The sequence below is a fragment of the Nerophis ophidion genome, linkage group LG21, assembly GCF_033978795.1.
Source record: "Nerophis ophidion isolate RoL-2023_Sa linkage group LG21, RoL_Noph_v1.0, whole genome shotgun sequence".
Taxonomy (NCBI): domain Eukaryota; kingdom Metazoa; phylum Chordata; class Actinopteri; order Syngnathiformes; family Syngnathidae; genus Nerophis; species Nerophis ophidion.
Window position 1 is genome coordinate 46766380 of NC_084631.1, and position 25143 is coordinate 46791522.

The 25143-nt window shown below is 41.8% G+C and overlaps 1 protein-coding gene across 1 annotated transcript in view; it reads right to left on the reverse strand.

The window, feature by feature from the left end:
- Positions 1–25143, reverse strand: part of LOC133540224 (serine/threonine-protein phosphatase 6 regulatory ankyrin repeat subunit A) — a 75481-nt gene that overhangs the window by 25776 nt on the left and 24562 nt on the right. The window contains exons 4-14 of the mRNA XM_061882808.1: positions 23637–23707; positions 20926–21126; positions 20770–20857; positions 15982–16124; positions 12941–13048; positions 8735–8839; positions 8269–8347; positions 8056–8170; positions 2842–2924; positions 2720–2783; positions 2583–2651 (exon numbers count right to left, since the gene is read on the reverse strand). Coding sequence (XP_061738792.1) covers positions 2583–2651; positions 2720–2783; positions 2842–2924; positions 8056–8170; positions 8269–8347; positions 8735–8839; positions 12941–13048; positions 15982–16124; positions 20770–20857; positions 20926–21126; positions 23637–23707 — 1126 coding nt within the window. The remainder of the gene's footprint in view (positions 1–2582; positions 2652–2719; positions 2784–2841; positions 2925–8055; positions 8171–8268; positions 8348–8734; positions 8840–12940; positions 13049–15981; positions 16125–20769; positions 20858–20925; positions 21127–23636; positions 23708–25143) is intronic.

Consider the following 25143-nt stretch of genomic DNA (forward strand, 5'->3'; position numbering starts at 1 on the left):
TTGTCTTACTTTGGCCAAAAATAGAACAAGTACATTCTGAAAAATACGGTACTACAAATAATTATCTTGGCAAAACACTGAAAACTCTGAGGAAACAATTGGTGAACTTTAAAACACCAGGAAGAACACAATGAACTTAGACTTTTTCTCAGTATTTTTAAATAGACTTTAAGTATTTTTACATAGACTTTAAGTATTTTTACATAGACTTTGTCTCAGTATTTTTACATAGACTTTAAGTATTTTTACATAGACTTTGTCTCAGTATTTTTACATAGACTTTAAGTATTTTTACATAGACTTTGTCTCAGTATTTTTACATAGACTTTAAGTATTTTTACATAGACTTTAAGTATTTTTACATAGACTTTGTCTCAGTATTTTTACATAGACTTTAAGTATTTTTACATAGACTTTAAGTATTTTTACATATACTTTGTCTCAGTATTTTTACATAGACTTTAAGTATTTTTACATAGACTTTAAGTATTTTTACATAGACTTTGTCTCAGTATTTTTACATAGACTTTAAGTATTTTTACATAGACTTTAAGTATTTTTACATAGACTTTGTCTCAGTATTTTTACATAGACTTTAAGTATTTTTACATAGACTTTGTCTCAGTATTTTTACATAGACTTTAAGTATTTTTACATAGACTTTAAGTATTTTTACATAGACTTTAAGTATTTTTACATAGACTTTAAGTGTTTTTACATAGACTTTGTCTCAGTATTTTTATATAGACTTTGTCTCAGTATTTTTATATAGACTTTGTCTCAGTATTTTTACATAGACTTTGTCTCAGTATTTTTACATAGACTTTGTCTCAGTATTTTTACATAGCCATCAAACTTTAAGCACTTCCTCTTCCTGTTTAGCATTCTAAGCTTGGCAGTGCATTACAAATGTTTGGAAAAGCGACCTCCACATTGGTGAAATACGCATACTGCCACAAGTACAGAGGATCGATAATATCGGACTGCCCATATTATCGGTTGCCAGATGCTTTAAAATGTAATATCAGAAATTATCGTTATTGGTTTCAAAATTATCGTTATCGGTATCTAAAAGTAAAATGTATGACTTTTTGAAATGCCGCTGTGTACACGGACGTAAGGAGAAGTACAGAGTGAGCAACAAATCTTAAAGGCATTGCCTTTGCGGGCCGGCCCATTCACTTAATAAATGCAGCTTTTACACACACAAGTGAATGCAAGGCATACTTGGTCAACAGCCATACAGGTCACACTGAGCGTGGCCGTAGAAACAACTTTAACACTGTTACAAATGTGTGAACCCACACCAAACAAGAATCAACACATTTCAGGAGAACATCTGCACCGTAACACAACAGAACAAATACCCAGAAACCCTTGCAGCACTAACTCTTGCGGGGACGCTACAATATGAACCCCCCCCAACCCTGCCCACCTCAACCTCCTCATGCTCTCTCAAGGAGAGCATGTCTTGAATTCCAAGCTGCTGTTTTGAGGCATGTTAAAAAAAATAATAATGCACTTTGTGACTTCAATAATAAATATGGCAGTGCCATGTTGGCATTTTTTTACATAACTTGTGTTGATTTATTTAGTAAAACCTTGTTACATTGTTTAATGCATCCAGCGGGGCATCACAACTAAATGAGACATAATAATGTGTTCATTCCACCACTGTATATATCTATCGGCTGATATCGGTAGCAGTAATTAAGAGTTGGACAATATCTGATATCAGAAAAAAAGCCATTCTCAGACATCTGTAGCCACAACACATCATTCAAATATTACAATTCTAATCAAACATGGTGTCAGTTTTCAAAAGGAAACCATATCTTTGTGATGTGACTTTTGTGACTAGAGAGAACTTAAGACCTTTGTTTTCATCTAAATGTAAGAGGTCCCGGGGACCCAAAAGGGTCAAACATTAAGTCACACATTATTATCGTTTTTAACTTTCAACACTCAAATATCCAAAGATCAACTTCAGATTTATCCATGGCCATAAAGTTAAGACTTTTTAAGTATTTAACACACCTTTCCCCCCCCAAAGAAACCCATTTTTTATGGCAAAACCACAAAATGCTAAATATTCCCCAAAACATTTTTCAAAATGGATTATTTGGCGTGAAGTAATTGGAGCCCTAAATAGGTAAATAATTGATTTTGATTCATTATTATTTTTTGAACATCCATCCATTTTCTACACCTTTCCCCCTTTGGGGGTGGCGGGGGGTGCTGGAGCGTATCTCAGCTGCATTTGGGCGGAAGGCGCAGTACACCTTGGACAAGTCAGTGTTTAAAATAAGTCATATATTAATATACTGTACATTATTTTCATTTTCAACGCTTAAAACTATCTTTTTGTTATTTTTATTTTACAGGCAATAACTACCTGCATGGCAGTTTTGTATTATTAACGTCAATATTGCAACATTCTTTTAACATCACGTCTGTTATTCCACTTTTTATGTTTTTTGTAATAGTATTTGTAAAAAGTGCCGCAGGCCTTTAAAATCTGAGATATTTGAACACCCCTGGGACTCTTGTGCTTATGTTCTTTTCTCTCACTGTTGGCTCACCTTCCAAAGTTGTCTTTGCTGTTAAAGTCAGCGCCTAAATTTAGCAGCAGATTCAAGCACTCCAGGCTCCTGCACATTGAGAGAATGTCATTAATCACACCAACATCTCCAGTAAGTGAGGGGAAGTAAGGACACACCCTCCGGCTGCGGCTGCGTGCAGACAAGTCCTTCCGTAGTCATCGGCAGCGTCAACGTCCAACCCTGACAGAAAGATGCAAACATGTGAGGTGACGTCCAGGAGGTGACGACATGAATGTACCTGAGGACAGCAGCTTCCTGCAGCAATCAGGGAAGCCGGTGAGTGCTGCAAGGTGTAGAGGCAGCATCCCATCAACGCCTCTCCTAGGCAGGTACAAGACAAGTTATTAGGTGTAGAGGCAGCATCCCATCAACGCCTCTCCTAGGCAGGTAAAAGACAAGTTATTAGGTGTAGAGGCAGCATCCCATCAACGCCTCTCCTAGGCAGGTAAAAGACAAGTTATTAGGTGTAGAGGCAGCATCCCATCAACGCCTCTCCTAGGCAGGTACAAGACAAGTTATTAGGTGTAGAGGCAGCATCCCATCAACGCCTCTCCTAGGCAGGTACAAGACAAGTTATTAGGTGTAGAGGCAGCATCCCATCAACGCCTCTCCTAGGCAGGTAAAAGACAAGTTATTAGGTGTAGAGGCAGCATCCCATCAACGCCTCTCCTAGGCAGGTACAAGACAAGTTATTAGGTGTAGAGGCAGCATCCCATCAACGCCTCTCCTAGGCAGGTAAAAGACAAGTTATTAGGTGTAGAGGCAGCATCCCATCAACGCCTCTCCTAGGCAGGTAAAAGACAAGTTATTAGGTGTAGAGGCAGCATCCCATCAACGCCTCTCCTAGGCAGGTACAAGACAAGTTATTAGGTGTAGAGGCAGCATCCCATCAACGCCTCTCCTAGGCAGGTACAAGACAAGTTATTAGGTGTAGAGGCAGCATCCCATCAACGCCTCTCCTAGGCAGGTACAAGACAAGTTATTAGGTGTAGAGGCAGCATCCCATCAACGCCTCTCCTAGGCAGGTACAAGACAAGTTATTAGGTGTAGAGGCAGCATCCCATCAACGCCTCTCCTAGGCAGGTACAAGACAGGTTATTAGGTGTAGAGGCAGCATCCCATCAACGCCTCTCCTAGGCAGGTACAAGACAAGTTATTAGGTGTAGAGGCAGCATCCCATCAACGCCTCTCCTAGGCAGGTACAAGACAAGTTATTAGGTGTAGAGGCAGCATCCCATCAACGCCTCTCCTAGGCAGGTACAAGACAAGTTATTAGGTGTAGAGGCAGCTTCCCATCAACGCCTCTCCTAGGCAGGTACAAGACAAGTTATTAGGTGTAGAGGCAGCATCCCATCAACGCCTCTCCTAGGCAGGTACAAGACAAGTTATTAGGTGTAGAGGCAGCATCCCATCAACGCCTCTCCTAGGCAGGTACAAGACAAGTTATTAGGTGTAGAGGCAGCATCCCATCAACGCCTCTCCTAGGCAGGTAAAAGACAAGTTATTAGGTGTAGAGGCAGCATCCCATCAACGCCTCTCCTAGGCAGGTAAAAGACAAGTTATTAGGTGTAGAGGCAGCATCCCATCAACGCCTCTCCTAGGCAGGTACAAGACAAGTTATTAGGTGTAGAGGCAGCATCCCATCAACGCCTCTCCTAGGCAGGTACAAGACAAGTTATTAGGTGTAGAGGCAGCATCCCATCAACGCCTCTCCTAGGCAGGTACAAGACAAGTTATTAGGTGTAGAGGCAGCATCCCATCAACGCCTCTCCTAGGCAGGTACAAGACAAGTTATTAGGTGTAGAGGCAGCATCCCATCAACGCCTCTCCTAGGCAGGTAAAAGACAAGTTATTAGGTGTAGAGGCAGCATCCCATCAACGCCTCTCCTAGGCAGGTACAAGACAAGTTATTAGGTGTAGAGGCAGCATCCCATCAACGCCTCTCCTAGGCAGGTACAAGACAAGTTATTAGGTGTAGAGGCAGCATCCCATCAACGCCTCTCCTAGGCAGGTACAAGACAAGTTATTAGGTGTAGAGGCAGCATCCCATCAACGCCTCTCCTAGGCAGGTAAAAGACAAGTTATTAGGTGTAGAGGCAGCATCCCATCAACGCCTCTCCTAGGCAGGTACAAGACAAGTTATTAGGTGTAGAGGCAGCTTCCCATCAACGCCTCTCCTAGGCAGGTACAAGACAAGTTATTAGGTGTAGAGGCAGCATCCCATCAACGCCTCTCCTAGGCAGGTACAAGACAAGTTATTAGGTGTAGAGGCAGCATCCCATCAACGCCTCTCCTAGGCAGGTACAAGACAAGTTATTAGGTGTAGAGGCAGCATCCCATCAACGCCTCTCCTAGGCAGGTAAAAGACAAGTTATTAGGTGTAGAGGCAGCATCCCATCAACGCCTCTCCTAGGCAGGTAAAAGACAAGTTATTAGGTGTAGAGGCAGCATCCCATCAACGCCTCTCCTAGGCAGGTACAAGACAAGTTATTAGGTGTAGAGGCAGCATCCCATCAACGCCTCTCCTAGGCAGGTACAAGACAAGTTATTAGGTGTAGAGGCAGCATCCCATCAACGCCTCTCCTAGGCAGGTACAAGACAAGTTATTAGGTGTAGAGGCAGCATCCCATCAACGCCTCTCCTAGGCAGGTAAAAGACAAGTTATTAGGTGTAGAGGCAGCATCCCATCAACGCCTCTCCTAGGCAGGTACAAGACAAGTTATTAGGTGTAGAGGCAGCTTCCCATCAACGCCTCTCCTAGGCAGGTACAAGACAAGTTATTAGGTGTAGAGGCAGCATCCCATCAACGCCTCTCCTAGGCAGGTACAAGACAAGTTATTAGGTGTAGAGGCAGCATCCCATCAACGCCTCTCCTAGGCAGGTACAAGACAAGTTATTAGGTGTAGAGGCAGCATCCCATCAACGCCTCTCCTAGGCAGGTAAAAGACAAGTTATTAGGTGTAGAGGCAGCATCCCATCAACGCCTCTCCTAGGCAGGTAAAAGACAAGTTATTAGGTGTAGAGGCAGCATCCCATCAACGCCTCTCCTAGGCAGGTACAAGACAAGTTATTAGGTGTAGAGGCAGCATCCCATCAACGCCTCTCCTAGGCAGGTACAAGACAAGTTATTAGGTGTAGAGGCAGCATCCCATCAACGCCTCTCCTAGGCAGGTAAAAGACAAGTTATTAGGTGTAGAGGCAGCATCCCATCAACGCCTCTCCTAGGCAGGTACAAGACAAGTTATTAGGTGTAGAGGCAGCATCCCATCAACGCCTCTCCTAGGCAGGTAAAAGACAAGTTATTAGGTGTAGAGGCAGCATCCCATCAACGCCTCTCCTAGGCAGGTAAAAGACAAGTTATTAGGTGTAGAGGCAGCATCCCATCAACGCCTCTCCTAGGCAGGTACAAGACAAGTTATTAGGTGTAGAGGCAGCATCCCATCAACGCCTCTCCTAGGCAGGTACAAGACAAGTTATTAGGTGTAGAGGCAGCATCCCATCAACGCCTCTCCTAGGCAGGTACAAGACAAGTTATCAGGTGTAGAGGCAGCATCCCATCAACGCCTCTCCTAGGCAGGTAAAAGACAAGTTATTAGGTGTAGAGGCAGCATCCCATCAACGCCTCTCCTAGGCAGGTACAAGACAAGTTATTAGGTGTAGAGGCAGCATCCCATCAACGCCTCTCCTAGGCAGGTAAAAGACAAGTCATTACAAGACAGTCAGGTTATGCACATTGGATTTTTTTTTAAATGTGTGTGCGTATTTAGATGTGTGTGAAGCCTTCAGTTGGTTCCTGCTTTTTTACTCAAGACTTTTGCGACACTTCTGCCGTGCAGATTTTCCCGGGAGACTCCTGAATTTCAGTGCCCCTCCCGAAAATCTCCCGGGGCAACCATTATCCCCAATTTCTCCCGATTTCCACCCGTGCAACAATATTGGGGGCGTGTCCTCTACAACCTGTCGTCACGTCCACTTTTCCTCCATACAACCAGCGTGCCGGCTCATTCACTTAATAAATGCAGCTTTTACACACACAAGTGAATGCAAAGCATACTTGGTCAACAGCCATACAGGTCACACTGAGGGTGGCTGTATAAACAATTTTAACACTGTTACAAATGTGCGCCACACTGAACCCACACCAAACAAGAATGACAAACACATCTGCACTGTAACTCTACATAAGCAAAACAGAACAATTACCCAGAACTTGTTGCAGCACTAACTATTCCAGGACTGTACAAAATACTACCACCAAACGCCGACCCCCAACTCCCAAATTCTGAGGTCTCAAGGTTGGCAAGTATGCTGCCGTGTACGAGCCGTCTGTCTGTACAGCGATTTGAAAAAAATGTGTAACTTCCCCTTGACTTTCCTGCCTATCTGGTAACAAATGAAGGAAGAATTAATTCCCAAGAAAACCAGCAGGGGGTCCATCGTCTGGCGCTGGTTTGGTTTCAAGCGGGAAGATGTTGAACAAGTGTGCGGCAAAAGCGTTAAAGTAGCACCTACTGCTAATTTGTAGCATGATTTGATAAAATCCCCCACAGGAAAATGAGGAGTGCCTGAAACTGCATTTCAACATCTGCAGCAGGGGCCACACCCACAAAATGCCAGAGCAACATCAGATGAAAAAAATAGTCAACAGAAGGAGATAACGTCCACAGGAACCTACCACATAGTGAAGGACATACACTATTTGATGTCCTATTATGCAGCTCATTTTTATTTGACACTTATTGAAATATCTTGTGTGACATCATGCACAAAAGTGCACTTTATTTGTTTTAAACTATTGTAGTGGCGTTCTGTCCAAAAAGTTCACTTTAATTGAGTGTTGTTTTGATATGTCATCTTAGTGACATCATGCACAAAAGTGCACTTTAAGTGTTTTAAACTATTGTAGTGGCGTTCTGTACAAAAAGTGCACTTTAATTGAGTGTTGTTTTGATATGTCATCTTAGTGACATCATGCACAAAAGTGCACTTTATGTGTTTTAAACTGTTGTAGTGGTGTTCTGTACAAAAAGTGCACTTTAATTTAGTGTTGTTTTGATATGTCATCTTAGTGACATCATGCACAAAAGTGCACTCATAGCTTGTTTTAAAATGTCTCTGACAATCTTGCACTTTCTGTTTGGAAATGACATGAATGTTTGTGCCACTGTGCCAATAACTGTTTCATAAAATTGACTTAGTTGTGATTTCCCTCTCTGCATGAAAGTTTAAAAGTAGCATATATGAATGCAGTATGAAGAAGAATGTTTGAATGTAGACACATAGAATCATCATACTGCTGTCATTATATGCATCAAGTCTTCATTCAAGGCTAAGACAAAATATGGAGATATATATGGTGTATCGTGACATGGCCTAAAAATATGGAGATATTAATAAAAGGCCATATCGCCCAGCCTTAGACACAAGTATATTCAAGTCATCTACTACTGACTTGGCAACGCTAGCTCCGTGTTTGACAAGTGCTGTGATGATCAGCTCATGGCCGTAGTGTGCAGCCATGTGAAGAGCAGTGTTTCTGTCCTTGTCCACGCAATCTATTTCAGCTCCTACGACACACACACACACATATATATTTACATATAATATATATAATGCATACTGGGTAGTCCCCATGAAAAGACCCAATGAACAATAATTGACTTACTGTTTTGAATGAGGGCCTGAGAGCAGGAGAACCTGCCGTGAGAAGCTGCCATGTGGAGGGGAGTCTTCCCATCTTTACTCTGCACACATGGAAGATACATTTTGTGTGATTAGATACATCAAAGTGCGTCACGGCATGAGGAGGTTCAATAACTGCTGAAGTCTTGTGGGAAAATGGAGCTGGCTGGGAATATCACCCACACATATTCCACCAGCAGCAGGAAGCCTTAGGGAGCCCCTTGGCCTCCCCCATCCTGCCCCATATGCTTCTGCATCTCCAGGCTCCATTTGTCCTCAAATGCCTTCCCAGCAGCACAGCACCATCATAGATATTGACAAGCAAATAGACACCTGCAGGCGTGCTTATACAACACACACTCCATGCTGCTTCTGCAAAGTGTGTGCGGGTGTGTATTTGCCAGTAATATTTAGTTGTATGAGCCAGTCAGTGTCTGTGCAGAACCCACCCGCAGGTTGATGTGTGCTCCATGGGCCAACAGGAGCTCTTGGCACAGCGCCCCCTGGCGTGAGGAGGAAGCAAAGTGAAGGGCAGAAAAGCCCCTCTCGTTGACCTACAGGAAAGTCAATCATACAGTTCAATGAGACATATTTACTTCTATACTGGACCTCAACTTACAAGATCTTTTTAGACAAGTGCGGTCTATCAACTAATTGTGAAGGCAAGTGCTGAGTATAGAAAATGGACAATATTCATTGAATTAATGAAAGAAATAATCAAAACATGACCGTCCGACAACAGGGGCAGCACGGTGGGAGAGGGGTTAGTGCGTCTGCCTCACAATACGAAGGTCCTGAGTAGTCCCGAGTTCAATCCTGGGCTCAGGATCGTTCTGTGTGGAGTTTGCATGTTCTCCCCGTGACTGCGTGGGTTCTACTCCGGCTTCCTCCCACCTCCAAAGACATGCACCCGGGGATAGGCCCCTCCCACCTCCAAAGACATGCACCTGGGGATAGGCCACTCCCACCTCCAAAGACATGCACCTGGGGATAGGCCCCTCCCACCTCCAAAGACATGCACCTGGGGATAGGCCCCTCCCACCTCCAAAGACATGCACCTGGGGATAGGCCCCTCCCACCTCCAAAGACATGCACCTGGGGATAGGCCCCTCCCACCTGCAAAGACATGCACCTGGGGATAGGCCCCTCCCAACTCCAAAGACATGCACCTGGGGATAGGCCCCTCCCACCTCCAAAGACATGCACCTGGGGATAGGCCCCTCCCACCTCCAAAGACATGCACCTGGGGATAGGCCCCTCCCACCTCCAAAGACATGCACCTGGGGATAGGCCCCTCCCACCTCCAAATACATGCACCTGGGGATAGGCCCCTCCCACCTCCAAAGACATTCACCTGGGGATAGGCCCCTCCCACCTGCAAAGACATGCACCTGGGGATAGGCCCCTCCCACCTCCAAAGACATTCACCTGGGGATAGGCCCCTCCCACCTGCAAAGACATGCACCTGGGGATAGGCCCCTCCCAACTCCAAAGACATGCACCTGGGGATAGGCCCCTCCCACCTCCAAAGACATGCACCTGGGGATAGGCCCCTCCCACCTCCAAAGGCATGCACCTGGGGATAGGCCCCTCCCACCTCCAAAGACATGCACCTGGGGATAGGCCCCTCCCACCTGCAAAGACATGCACCTGGGGATAGGCCCCTCCCAACTCCAAAGACATGCACCTGGGGATAGGCCCCTCCCACCTCCAAAGACATGCACCTGGGGATAGGCCCCTCCCACCTCCAAAGACATGCACCTGGGGATAGGCCCCTCCCACCTCCAAAGACATGCACCTAGGGATAGGCCCCTCCCACCTTCAAAGACATGCACCTGGGGATAGGCCCCTCCCACCTCCAAAGACATTCACCTGGGGATAGGCCCCTCCCACCTGCAAAGACATGCACCTGGGGATAGGCCCCTCCCAACTCCAAAGACATGCACCTGGGGATAGGCCCCTCCCACCTCCAAAGACATTCACCTGGGGATAGGCCCCTCCCACCTCCAAAGACATACACCTGGGGATAGGCCCCTCCCACCTCGAAAGACATGCACCTGGGGATAGGCCCCTCCCACCTCCAAAGACATGCACCTGGGGATAGGCCCCTCCCACCTCCAAAGACATGCACCTGGGGATAGGCTCCTCCCACCTCCAAAGACATGCACCTGGGGATAGGCCCCTCCCACCTCCAAAGACATGCACCTGGGGATAGGCCCCTCCCACCTCCAAAGACATGCACCTGGGGATAGGTTGATTGGCAACACTAAAGTCCTACTGAAAGCCACTACTAGCGACCACACAGTCTGATAGTTTATATATCAATGATGAAATATTAACATTGCAACACATGACAATACGGCCGCTTTAGTTTACTAAATTGCAATTTTAAATTGAAGTATCCTGCTAAATCGTCGCAGTATGATGATGCGTGCGCGTGACGTCACGCATTATAGAGGACATTTTGGTCCAGCACCGTTCACAGCTATAAGTCATCTCTTTCATCGCATAATTCCACAGTATCCTGGATATCTGTGTTGCTGAATCTTTTGCAATTTGTTCAATGAATAATGGAGACATCAAAGAAGAAAGCTGTAGGTGGGAAGCGGCGTATTGCGGCTGCCTTTAGCAACATTAACACAGCCGGTGTTTCATTGTTTACATTCCCGAAAGATGACAGTCAAGCTTTACTATGGAACAGAGCGGTCAAGCGAACACGGTTAAATTGGACCACACACACAAAGTACAGTGTATTTTGCAGCGATCATTTCAAAAGATCGTGTTTCGAAGAGGGTTCCTTGCGAAGGGCAGAGAAGGGCATCGCCACCACCCGTTGACTGGTGCTGAAGAAAGGTGCGGGGCCGACCTTCAGGTTGTACAAGTACGACCATATAATCTCACTAAAACACAATAAGCAGATACAGGATTTTCCAGAATTATCCTAGTAAATTTGTCTAATAACATCTGAATCGCTCCCACTGTATAGCCTTTTTTTCTTCTTCTAGTCCTTCACTCTCACTTTCCTCATCCACAAATTTTTCATCCTCGCTCAAATTAATGGGGAATTCGTTGCTTTCTCGGTCCGAATCGCTCTCGCTGCTGGTGGCCATGATTGTAAACAATGTGGGGATGTGAGGAGCTCCACAACCCGTGACATCACGCGCACATGGTCTGCTACTTCCGGTACAGGCAAGGCTTTTTTATTAGCGACCAAATGTTGCCAACTTTATTGCGGATGTTCTCTACTAAATCCTTTCAGCCAAAATATGTCAATATGGTGAAATGATGAAGTATGACACATAGAATGGAGCTGCTATTTATAAATAAGAACATCTCATTTCAGTAGGCCTTTAATTGGTCCCTAGTGTGTGAATGTTGTCTGTCTATCTGTCTTGTCCTGGGTGTAAAACGCCTTCCGCCCGAATGCAGTTGAAATGGGCTCCAGCGACGCCCTGTGAACCCCAAAAGGGACAAGCAGTAGAAAATAGATGGACGGATGAGCGTTGGAGCGTATCACTTGTCAGTCTGCACCTTAGTGGAATAAAATGAGTCAATAACGCCAGCAAACATTTATCCATGAAAATATGAACAGCTGCTAATTGTGTGTTTAAAGTGGAAGCAGCATGAAAAAGAGATCCTGTAGGCGTGCAAAGTCCATTTATGAAAACCTTCTATTTGCAAACTTTTAGTTAGGAAGTTAGAGGAAATTGTACTTTTCTACTTTTTATTTAAATAATTGTAGTAACATGGTTGTTAATAACGATGTGTAAGAATGGCTTTTCTGCCGATATCTGATATTGTCCAACTCTTAGGTAGAGATTCCGATATCAACCAATACTGATATAAACAGTGGTGGGATGAACACAGCATTCAACAATGTAACAAGGTTCTCCAAAATAAATCAACTCAAGTTATGGACAAAATGCCAACATGGCACTGCCATATTTATTATTGAAGTCACAAAGTGCATTATTTGTTTGAACATGCCTCAAAACAGCAGCTTGGAATTTGGGACATGCTCTCCCTGAGAGAGCATTAGGAGGTTGAGGCGGGTTGCGGGGGTAGCGGGGGGTGTATATTGTATAGTTAGTGCTGCAAGGGATTCTGGGTATGTGTTGTGTTGTGTTTATGTTGTGTTATGGTGCGGATGTTCTTCTGAAATGTGTTTGTCATTCTTGTTTGGTGTAGGTTCACACATTTGTAACAGTGTTCAAGTTGTTTATACGGCCACCCTCAGTGTGACCTGTATGGCTGTTGACCAAGTATGCCTTGCATTCTCTGGTGCGTGTGAAAAGCTGTAGATATTATGTGATTAGGTCGGCACGCAAAGGTAGTGCCTTTAAGGTTTATTGGCGCTCTCTACTTCTCCCTACGGCCGTGTACACAGCGGCGTTTTAAAAAGTCATACATTTTACTTTTTGAAACCAACACCGATCATTTCCGATATTACATTTTAAAGCATTTATCAGCCAATAAATAGTATTGGCAGCCCGATATTATCGGACATCTCCAGTTGTTAACATTTTTTAAATTGACTGCAAGTGGACGTTGTTTTGAGATACAAGTGTGTTGAGTTAAGAGCGCCGTCACAGAACCAATTAATCTTGCAAGTTGAGGTGTGATTGTTTTCCAAGACAGAAGAAGTCTGAGCGCACCTGCTTGACGTCGGCCCCCGCCTTGATGAGATCACTGACCACCACGTCCTGACCGTTGTAGCACGCCAAATGGAGGGGGGTGTTGGCCAAGGCATTCACCTCATTCACCTGGGCGACATCATCACATTAGACCTTCATCATCATCTTCATCTTACATCATCACATTAGACCTTCATCATCATCTTCTTACATCATCACATTAGACCTTCATCATCATCATCATGTTACATCATCACATTAAACCTTCATCATCATCATCTTCATGTTACATCATCACATTAAACCTTCATCATCATCATCATGTTACATCATCACATTAAACCTTCATCATCATCATCATGTTACATCATCACATTAAACCTTCATCATCATCATCATGTTACATCATCACATTAAACCTTCATCATCATCATCATCTTCATGTTACATCATCACATTAAACCATCATCATCATCATGTTACATCATCACATTAAACCTTCATCATCATCATCTTCATGTTACATCATCACATTAAACCTTCATCATCATCATCTTCATGTTACATCATCACATTAAACCTTCATCATCATCATCATGTTACGTCATCACATTAAACCTTCATCATCATCATCATCATCATCATCTTCATGTTACATCATCACATTAAACCTTCATCATCATCATCATGTTACATCATCACATTAAACCTTCATCATCATCATCATCTTCATGTTACATCATCACATTAAACCTTCATCATCATCATCATGTTACATCATCACATTAAACCTTCATCATCATCATCTTCATGTTACATCATCACATTAAACCTTCATCATCATCATCATCATCATGTTACATCATCACATTAAACCTTCATCATCATCATCATCTTCATGTTACATCATCACATTAAACCTTCATCATCATCATCATGTTACATCATCACATTAAACCTTCATCATCATCATCATCATCACATTAAACCTTCACCTCAGGGCGTTCAATCCATCCAAACTGCACTCTTTGATTAGTCTTGGAAGATGTTTGGCCTCTCATCCAAATAGGCTTCATCAATTCGTGCTCATAGACTTATATTGGTCAGACTAGATCCGATCCATCAGACTAGATCTGATCCATCAGACTAGATCTGATCCATCAGACTAGATCTGATCAATCTAAGTTGAACTGATGAAGCCTACTATATTTTCAGACTATACGGCACATTTAAAATCCATTCATTTTCTCAAAACTGGATGGAATAAATCTGTTTGTGCTTAGTGACCTTGAAGCAATTTTATTTGAAATGATAAGTGTGACCGGTAGATGGCAGTCACACATAAGAGATACGTGTAGACTGCAATATGACTCAAGTAAACAACACCAAAATTGTATATGTTCCATTGAGAATATAGAACATTACACACGGGGCTCAAAAATCCATCAAAATGTTTGAGTAGGACTTTGGTAAGCTATGAAGCCACACTGCTTGATGGATTGTACTGTGCTTCAACATAGGACTATTATTATGCTGTGTGTAGAAGGTAAGACATATTATCAGGTGTTTTGTTCCACAATATTATGCAAAAGCAACTTTTCTTACCCTCTGGTAACTGCTGATCTGTATTTGGGATCTGCTCGAGTCCTGAAAAATTGTGTGAGTCCGCATTTGTAGTCTGTGTCGACACCATAGTCGATAAGCTTCCTCTTGTTATGTGACATTCATCCTCCGCTGTTGCCATTTCTAATATAAAGTACTGTAAATGTCTTACTCCTATCTGTCAGTAAACTCGCCATGAAAGCGCTAAAACATACCGGTGTAGTGACTTTACATTATTCACCCAAGGAACTTTAGTTATTAGAGAGTTCCGGTCGGACGGTTGTTCACGGGTCAGATTTCCGGTGGTGGTGTTGTTGTTGTGGTTAGTGTCCCCGCCCTGAGATGGGGAGGTTGGGAGTTCAAACCCCGGCCCAGACAAACCAAAGACTATAAAATTGGGACGGTGTTACGGCTACTCTTTCCTTCCAAAAAAGTTTCCAAAAAATAAAGATTGCAGAGTCGCTCTGAGTTGGAGGTTTATGACTCACTAAATTATTTAATTAGCACTCGCGGAGATATTTCTAGATTCAAAATGATGATAATTTATTTTCAAAAATAAAAAATATTCTCGGTGGTTGACTTTCTACACAATCAAAATAACTTATTTAGTGTTAAACAAAGTATTTCACTCCTCACTTCTTCAGCGTCCAGCTGTCCTGTCTAGGAGGAGGAAGTGGATCACCAGGAGGAGTGTGAGCAGCTGAACACAATCAATCATAATCCATCTAAAACCTCCATCATTGGCATTATTGGATTAGATTGTCAAAACAATGACTAAATTAATAATATAGATAGTCTCCAACAGAGCCATGCTGGGCACTCAGCATCAAGGCTTGGAATTGGGGGTTCAATCTCCAAAAATGCTGCTCACTGCTCCCCTCACCTCCCAGGGGATAAGTCAGATGCAGAGGACAACTTTCACCACACCTGGTGTGCGTGTGACTATCATTGCTACTTGAACTTGAACTAGTGAGCCACGGATGAGAAGATGCTGCTCCGTTGTTGAAGGAAGTCAAGTCTGAATGTCATTAAAAGAGTTTTCTCCATCTTTTGACACTTCCTGCACTCCCGTCCTTGCACGCTACAACAAAGATGGCGGGGAGAAGACGCCGTGGAAGGTGAGCCACGTAAATAATGGCGCCCACAAAACGGTGCATCCAGAAGAGACTGTCAGAAAGCGACTTGAAGATGACGTGTAAAACATTTTGACCACCATTACATGTTATGTACACCACAAGGAAGTCTTTTACATTTAGAAAAACAAATAATAATAATAATGAAACCCCTTTAATCCTAATCCAGTGCACCTTACGGCCCGGAAAATACGGTACTCAGATGAGAGACGAAACGTCTTCCAAGACAAAGCAAACAGTGCGATTGTGATGGATTGAACGCCCTGAGATGACAACCACCTGGATGAAGGAGGAAGTTCCCAGACATAACAAGTGCACAACACTCACCTGGACGCCCAGACCCAGCAGGTAATGTACGGTGCTGCTCATCCCACTGGAGGCAGCTGCATGGAGAGGTGTATAAGCCTTCTTGTCCTTACACTCAGCCTCTGCTCCACTACTCACCAATAGTTTAACTACTTCCAGGTGACCTGCAACACAGCAAGGACATGAGGACATGAGGACATGAGGACATGAGGACATGAGGACACGAGGACACGAGGACATGAGGACATTGGACATGAGGACATGAGGACATGAGGACATGAGGACATGAGGACATGAGGACATTGGACATGAGGACATGAGGACATGAGGACATGAGGACATGAGGACATGACGACATGAGGACATGAGGACATGAGGACATGAGGACATGATGACATGAGGACATGAGGACATGAGGACATGAGGACATGAGGACATGAGGACATGAAGACATGAGGACATGAGGACATGAGGACATGAGGACATGAGGACATGAGGACATGAGGACATTGGACGCAGGCAAACTTATTTATTCATGAAGTTGGGCGACACTGCAAAATGTCAGTCTTTAAAAACTAGAGAAAACATACTACCATGAGAAGTATTTTACTTGAATTATGCAAAATGATCTGCCAATAGAACAAGAAAATTGGGCTTCTCAAGACTTTCCAAAACAAGTCAAATTAGCTAACATAAATGAACCCAAAAATACCTTAAAATAAGTACATTCTCACTAATAACAAGTGCACTTTTCTTGCTAGAAAAAAGGAGACCTTTTTGCTCAATATGTTGAAAGAAAATCTGAACTGAAGTAAATGCTAGTGCTATTATCTCCACATAATGACACACATTACCTTTCTTCAAAGCAGCAAACTTAAACCAAAACTAAAGTATTGTTCTTAGTGGAAAGCAAGAAGGCAAGCACTTGTTACTCTCGGGTCTCCTCGCCGTCTAAAAATGCATTTTCCCATCGACAACATGACATCATCGCACCAAGTGTGTGCCTTTCAGTCAACTAGTGCACATATAAACAGCCCAAATGTTTTCATTGTAATTTGGAAGAATTCATTTGAATGTTCATGAACTATTTCTGTTCAAAATAGTTTGAAATGTCACATGAAATATTCACTGTCTGTTTACTGTAACGTGCCAACTGTACTACCGTATGAGTGCTTATGTTCTATTCTTTCTTTGAAAAAAAACAGCAAAGTCCATTGTGCTGTCATCCGTTTTAATTTGACAGAATTGTGTCAAAGTCCTGTTTTGTATTTCATGCTTGAAATAAGAAATGATGACTTTAAAAAAGTAGTTTTCTACTTGTGAGAGTTGATGACACAGCTTTGCAACACTTGATGTTCTACTTGCAAGCAGGTTTGACTCAACATCTCAGCTACAAGCTGTAAGATCTTACTGACATCATTCAGGAGCAAAACCCTTAAAAGAAGAGAAACATTAACACAAGTCTGGGCAATTATTTTGACTCGGGGGCCACATTTAGAGAAATAAATGGGACCGGGGGCTGGTGTATCTATTTTTAGGAACACTAATACAAAACCTCACAATAATGTCTGATTGAATGCTAAAAACGTTATCACAGACCACCTTAAAAAAACAGAATGAGATTTTTACATTTTTGTATGAACGATAAAACACTGAATATTGACAAAATATGAATGTCACATGACATATTTAACAATCAAGTGAAATGCAACAAAAAGTGAAATATGAACACGCAGGGTACACAATAGACCCACCTACAATCTGATATAGCTGATAGTTGCTGAGTTTGCCCCAGTGATCAATAAAGTACTTTCTATTCTATTCTATTTATCATTAAGCTTTTCCAACTTTGTTGTGAAAATCTCCTTCCTCGTCTGTGGAAATGCTTCCCGCCCACACTACTTGATGTCTTGTCTGAGATGCTGTGACTTACATGACCATAGTAACTAATTAGATGACTATAGTAACTAATTAGATGATCATAGTAACTCATTACATGACCATAGTAACTCATTAGATGACCATAGTAACTAATTAGATGAGCATAGTAACTCATTACATGACCATAGTAACTAATTAGATGACCATAGTAACTAATTACATGACCATAGTAACTAATTAGATGACCATAGTAACTCATTACATGACCATAGTAACTCATTAGATGACCATAGTAACTAATTAGATGAGCATAGTAACTCATTACATGACCATAGTAACTAATTACATGACCATAGTAACTAATTAGATGACCATAGTAACTAATTAGATGAGCATAGTAACTAATTAGATGACCATAGTAACTAATTAGATGACCATAGTAACTCATTACATGACCATAGTAACTCATTAGATGACCATAGTAACTAATTACATGACCATAGTAACTCATTAGATGACCATAGTAACTAATTACATGACCATAGTAACTCATTAGATGACCATAGTAACTCATTACATGACCATAGTAACTAATTACATGACCATAGTAACTAATTAGATGACCATAGTAACTCATTACATGACCTTAGTAACTAATTACATGGTCTTAGTAACTCATTACATGACCATAGCAACTCATTACATGACCATAGTAACTCATTACATGACCATAGTAACTCATTACATGACCATAGTAACTCATTAGATGACCATAGTAACTAATTACATGACCATAGTAACTCATTAGATGACCATAGTAACTAATTACATGACCATAGTAACTCATTAGATGACCATAGTAACTCATTACATGACCATAGTAACTAATTACATGACCATAGTAACTAATTAGATGACTATAGTAACTAATTAGATGACCATAGTAACTCATTACATGACCATAGTAACTCATTACATGACCATAGTAACTCATTACATGACCATAGTAACTAATTACATGACCATAGTAACTAATTAGATGACTATAGTAACTAATTAGATGACCATAGTAACTAATTAGATGAGCATAGTAACTCATTACATGACCATAGTAACTCATTACATGACCATAGTAACTCATTACATGACCATAGTAACTCATTACATGACCATAGTAACTCATTAGATGACCATAGTAACTCATTAGATGACCATAGTAACTAATTAGATGACCATAGTAACTAATTAGATGAGCATAATAACAAATTAGATGACCATAGTAACTAATTAGATGACCATAGTAACTAATTAGATGACCATAGTAACTAATTAGATGAGCATAATAACTAATTAGATGACCATAGTAACTAATTAGATGAGCATAATAACTAGTACATCATCCATAAGCGCATATTGCAATCATTGAAATAGTTATTATAGTTGAAGACTTGCAGTCATTATAAAAGATGAGCACACATCATAATGAGAACTACACTTTCCATCTTGAAGATCTAAAATAATTATTAAGGAATGTCCGACGGGCCAGATTGAAAAGCTCAACGGGCATTAATGTGTCCAGGTCTGCTCTAACATCAAATCTGCTTATTTTATCAGACAAAAAATAAGCAAATAACATCCTTATTTGAGATATTTCATCTTACTTAGATTTCAGTTTTTGCAGAGTAGGTCCATTATCTGCACAATCAGAGCTCAGTTGCAGGAGCCCACATTTGAAAGGTCAGTTGGACTTGTAAGATGGTGTCTCACCCATCTAGGCTGTATTTAATAGACCTGTAAGATGGTGTCTCACCCATCTAGGCTGTATTTAATAGACCTGTAAGATGGTGTCTCACCCATCTAGGCTGTATTTAATAGACCTGTAAGATGGTGTCTCACCCATCTAGGCTGTATTTAATAGACCTGTAAGATGGTGTCTCACCCATCTAGGCTGTATTTAATAGACCTGTAAGATGGTGTCTCACCCATCTAGGCTGTATTTAATAGACCTGTAAGATGGTGTCTCACCCATCTAGGCTGTATTTAATAGACCTGTAAGATGGTGTCTCACCCATCTAGGCTGTATTTAATAGACCTGTAAGATGGTGTCTCACCCATCTAGGCTGTATTTAATAGACCTGTAAGATGGTGTCTCACCCATCTAGGCTGTATTTAATAGACTTGTAAGATGGTGTCTCACCCATCTAGGCTGTATTTAATAGACCTGTAAGATGGTGTCTCACCCACCTAGGCTGTATTTAATAGACCTGTAAGATGGTGTCTCACCCATCTAGGCTGTATTTAATAGACTTGTAAGATGGTGTCTCACCCATCTAGGCTGTATTTAATAGACCTGTAAGATGGTGTCTCACCCATCTAGGCTGTATTTAATAGACCTGTAAGATGGTGTCTCACCCATCTAGGCTGTATTTAATAGACCTGTAAGATGGTGTCTCACCCATCTAGGCTGTATTTAATAGACCTGTAAGATGGTGTCTCACCCATCTAGGCTGTATTTAATAGACCTGTAAGATGGTGTCTCACCCATCTAGGCTGTATTTAATAGACCTGTAAGATGGTGTCTCACCCATCTAGGCTGTATTTAATAGACCTGTAAGATGGTGTCTCACCCATCTAGGCTGTATTTAATAGACCTGTAAGATGGTGTCTCACCCATCTAGGCTGTATTTAATAGACCTGTAAGATGGTGTCTCACCCATCTAGGCTGTATTTAATAGACCTGTAAGATGGTGTCTCACCCATCTAGGCTGTATTTAATAGACCTGTAAGATGGTGTCTCACCCATCTAGGCTGTATTTAATAGACCTGTAAGATGGTGTCTCACCCATCTAGGCTGTATTTAATAGACCTGTAAGATGGTGTCTCACCCATCTAGGCTGTATTTAATAGACCTGTAAGATGGTGTCTCACCCATGAAGGCTGCCCAGTGGATGGCCCGCCTGTCCTTCTTGTCAAAGGCATTAATGTTAGCTCCTCTGGACATCAGCAACTTCACCATCTGTAAACGCCAAAGTCAATTGAACAATCCGCCAGCGTGTGCGAAACATGAGTGAGGCAGACAGCGACCTCGGTGTGCCCGCTGAAGGCAGCGTGGTGCAGAGCAGTGCGCCCCGCCCGGTCAGACACGTTGACGTTGCTGAGGTGTGGCACTAAGACCTCGGCGCAGCGCACCGCCTTGTTGCTCGCCGCCACGTGGAGCGCCGTCTGCCAGTTCTTGTCCCTGGCGTTGACGTCGGCGCTGTGCTTCAACAACACCGACACTGCATCCTGCAAAGACAAACATCATGAGAAAGAACCTGCAATAGAAAAAAATAATTAGCACATAGCACGTTAAAATACACTTCACCAGGGATTGGTCCATTTATGTCCACCTTGCACTTTGCTTATTGTGTATTATTAGGACTATTGTGTATTATTAGGACTATTGTGTATTATTAGGACTATTGTGTATTATTAGGACTATTGTGTATTATTAGGACTATTGTGTATTATTAGGACTATTGTGTATTATTGGGACTATTGTGTATTATTAGGACTATTGTGTATTATTAGGACTATTGTGTATTATTAGACTGAGCATGTAGTGAAATGTCAAAAAGAGGACACACATATATGTGTGTGTGTGTCAAGGTCAGGACTATTGTGTATTATTAGGACTATTGTGTATTATTAGGCTGAGCATGTAGTGAAATGGCAAAAAGAGGACACACATATATGTGTGTGTCAAGTTCAGGACTATTGTGTATTATTAGGACTATTGTGTATTATTAGACTGAGCATATAATGAAATGTCAAAAAGAGGACACACATATATGTGTGTGTGTCAAGGTCGGGACTATTGTGTATTATTAGGACTATTGTGTATTATTAGGACTATTGTGTATTATTAAACTGAGCATGTAGTGAAATGGCAAAAAGAGGACACACATATATGTGTGTGTGTCAAGGTCAGGACTATTGTGTATTATTAGGACTATTGTGTATTATTAGGACTATTGTGTATTATTAGGACTATTGTGTATTATTAGACTGAGCATGTAGTGAAATGTCAAAAAGAGGACACACATATATGTGTGTGTGTCAAGGTCGGGACTATTGTGTATTATTAGGACTATTGTGTATTATTAGGACTATTGTGTATTATTAGACTGAGCATGTAGTGAAATGGCAAAAAGAGGACACACATATATGTGTGTGTGTCAAGGTCAGGACTATTGTGTATTATTAGGACTATTGTGTATTATTAGGACTATTGTGTATTATTAGGACTATTGTGTATTATTAGACTGAGCATATAGTGAAATGTCAAAAAGAGGACACACATATATGTGTGTGTCAAGGTCAGGACTATTGTGTATTATTAGGACTATTGTGTATTATTAGGACTATTGTGTATTATTAGGACTATTGTGTATTATTAGACTGAGCATATAGTGAAATGTCAAAAAGAGGACACACATTTATGCGTTCCAGGTGCTAGGTGAACATTTGCCAATAATACTTCAACTTGCTATATATTAATATTTGAATAAAGCATTCTTTGTCCTCAGTTGACAGCAGTGTTGATGTGAGGACCCCCCAAGTCATAAAAATGGGGTCCCACAGTAAATTAATGGGTTTTTTAATAAGCGTTTTGAAAACAAATGATCGAGGTGTGCATTGTCTTCTTATATCTCACATTTTATGATTGTGTTTTGGAAAAAGGTTGTCATAAACGTAACTTAACTCATTAAAAGAAATAATAAAAAAAGAAGACACATTTGTTAGCAAATGTAAATATATTCAGTTCTAAACATTCATTCACTTTCTTCTTTCCTTCATGGATCTAAACTTTACCGTTGCTGCTAGTTTTTTCTATGTTTTTATTGAAGACTTTGTAGCTGTGATTATTTGAGTATAAAAGTGTAGAAGTGGGTCATGAAATGATGATAATGGTGTGCCAGGGCATACTTACATTTTATATTTAACGCTTAAATCTCTGGAGTCGACATCAACTTCAATCAATCAATCAATTTATGTTTACTTTGTATAGCCCTAAACCACTAGTATCTATTACTCATTTTAAAATCTTTTTTTGTTTGTTTTCCACCCTTTTTGTCAAACAAAACAATGTTTTTTCATGGCAAACACACAAAATATGCAAAATCTTCCACCAAAAATATTTTTCAAAGTGGAATATTTGATGTGACGTATTCGGGGGTGAAGAGTTAGTGTTGCAAGGGGTTCTAGGTATTTGTTCTGTTGTGTTACGGTGCGGATGTTCTCTCGAAATGTGTTTGTCATTCTTGTTTGGTGTGGGTTCGCAGTGTGACGCATATTTGTAACAGTGTTAAAGTTGTTTATACGGCCACCCTCAGTGTGACCTGTATGGCTGTTGACCAAGTACACCTTGATTGTCGAAAAATTCACTGCCTCCCTCTTTCACTTCCTCTTGTCTCTTCCCCTCCCTCACAAATGTTGTTGCGTTCGCACACCTTCGCAATTTGTATTGTTTATAACCCCTCTTAACCCTGTACGTACATTGAAAATACACGCAACCTTGATACGAAACCCCGCCCGCACACCCCAGACAGTGGTGCAAAAGAGGACATGTCCGGGGAAAAGAGGACGTATGGTCAGTCTATGTTGTACAATTGCATGCCAGTAGATTAGGTACACCGCCCTGCATTGTCTCTCTTTTCTCCAGCACAAGAGTGACAATAATCATTGCTGGCATCAACAACTCCCTAGGCTGCTCTCTAATGAGCCAACCATGAGGGGACATGCATGGTGGTTACCTCACTGCCCGAGGCCACGGCGCGGTGAAGAGGAGTCAACCACTTGTTATCTTTGGCATTAACTCGGGCTCCTTGTGGGGGGAAACAAAACAGACTTGTGTCAAATGAAAGCATCATCACTACATTTGACACATTTTTCAAAGGTTTAAAAAAAACACATACATTGGACTGAAAAGGATAAGAACGGGGGTGTCTAAAATGTGGCTCCGGGGCCATTTTGAGGCACGCAGCTGGTTTTCTATTGTCAAGTATATTTGTGTTTTTGTTTAGGGAGATTCTTTATCTTCAGTGTAGGATGACAAATATATATAACCCTGCACTCTTCAGCATCATACACAAGTACGGTGTTAGCTTTCACTGTCATGATGATGACAGCCCACTCTACACGACCCTAAAGCTGACCAACACGCCACATGGTAGTCAGCTGGAGGCGTGTCTTCATCAAATTAAACAATGGATGTCCACTAATTTTTGCAACTCAACGCCAAGAAAAGGGAAATGGTGATTATCGGTCCTGCTAGACACCGACCTCAATTGAATACAAACCCTGTTTCCATATGAGTTGGGAAATGGTGTTAGATGTAAATATAAACAGAATACAATGATTTGCAAATCCTTTTCAAGCCATATTCAGTTGAATATGCTACAAAGACAACATATTTGATGTTCAAACTAAAACTTTATTTTTTATTCTTGCAAATAATTAACTTTGAATTTCATGGCTGCAACACGTGCCAAAGTAGTTGGGAAAGGGCATGTTCACCACTGTGTTACATCACCTTTTCTTTTAACAACACTCAATAAACGTTTGGGAACTGAGGAAACTAATTGTTGAAGCTTTGAAAGTGGAATTCTTTCCCATTCTTGTTTTATGTAGAGCTTCAGTCCTTCAACAGTCCGGGGTCTCCGCTGTCCTATTTTACGCTTCATAATGCGCCACACATTTTCCATGGGAGACAGGTCTGGACTGCAGGCGGGCCAGGAAAGTACCCGCACTCTTTTACTATGAAACTACGCTGTTGTAACATGTGGCTTGGCATTGTCTTGCTGAAATAAGCAGGGGCGCCCATGAAAAAGAAGGCGCTTAGATGGCAGCATATGTTGTTCCAAAACCTGTATGTACCTTTCAGCATTAATGGTGCCTTCACAGATGTGTAAGTTACCCATGCCTTGTTCACTAATGCACCCCCATACCATCACACATGCTGGCTTTTACACTTTGCGCCTATAACAATCTGGATGGTTATTTTCCTCTTTGTTTCAGAAGACACCACGTCCACAGTTTCCAAATATAATTTGAAATGTGGACTCATCAGACCCCAGAACACTTTTCCACTTTGCATCAGTCCATCTTAGATGATCTCGGGCCCAGTGAAGCTGGCGGCACTTCAGGTTGTTGTTGATAAATGGGTTTTGCTTTGCATAGTAGAGCTTTAACTTGCACTTACAGATGTAGCGACCAACTGTAGTTACTGACAGAGGTTTTATGAAGTGTTCCTGAGCCCAT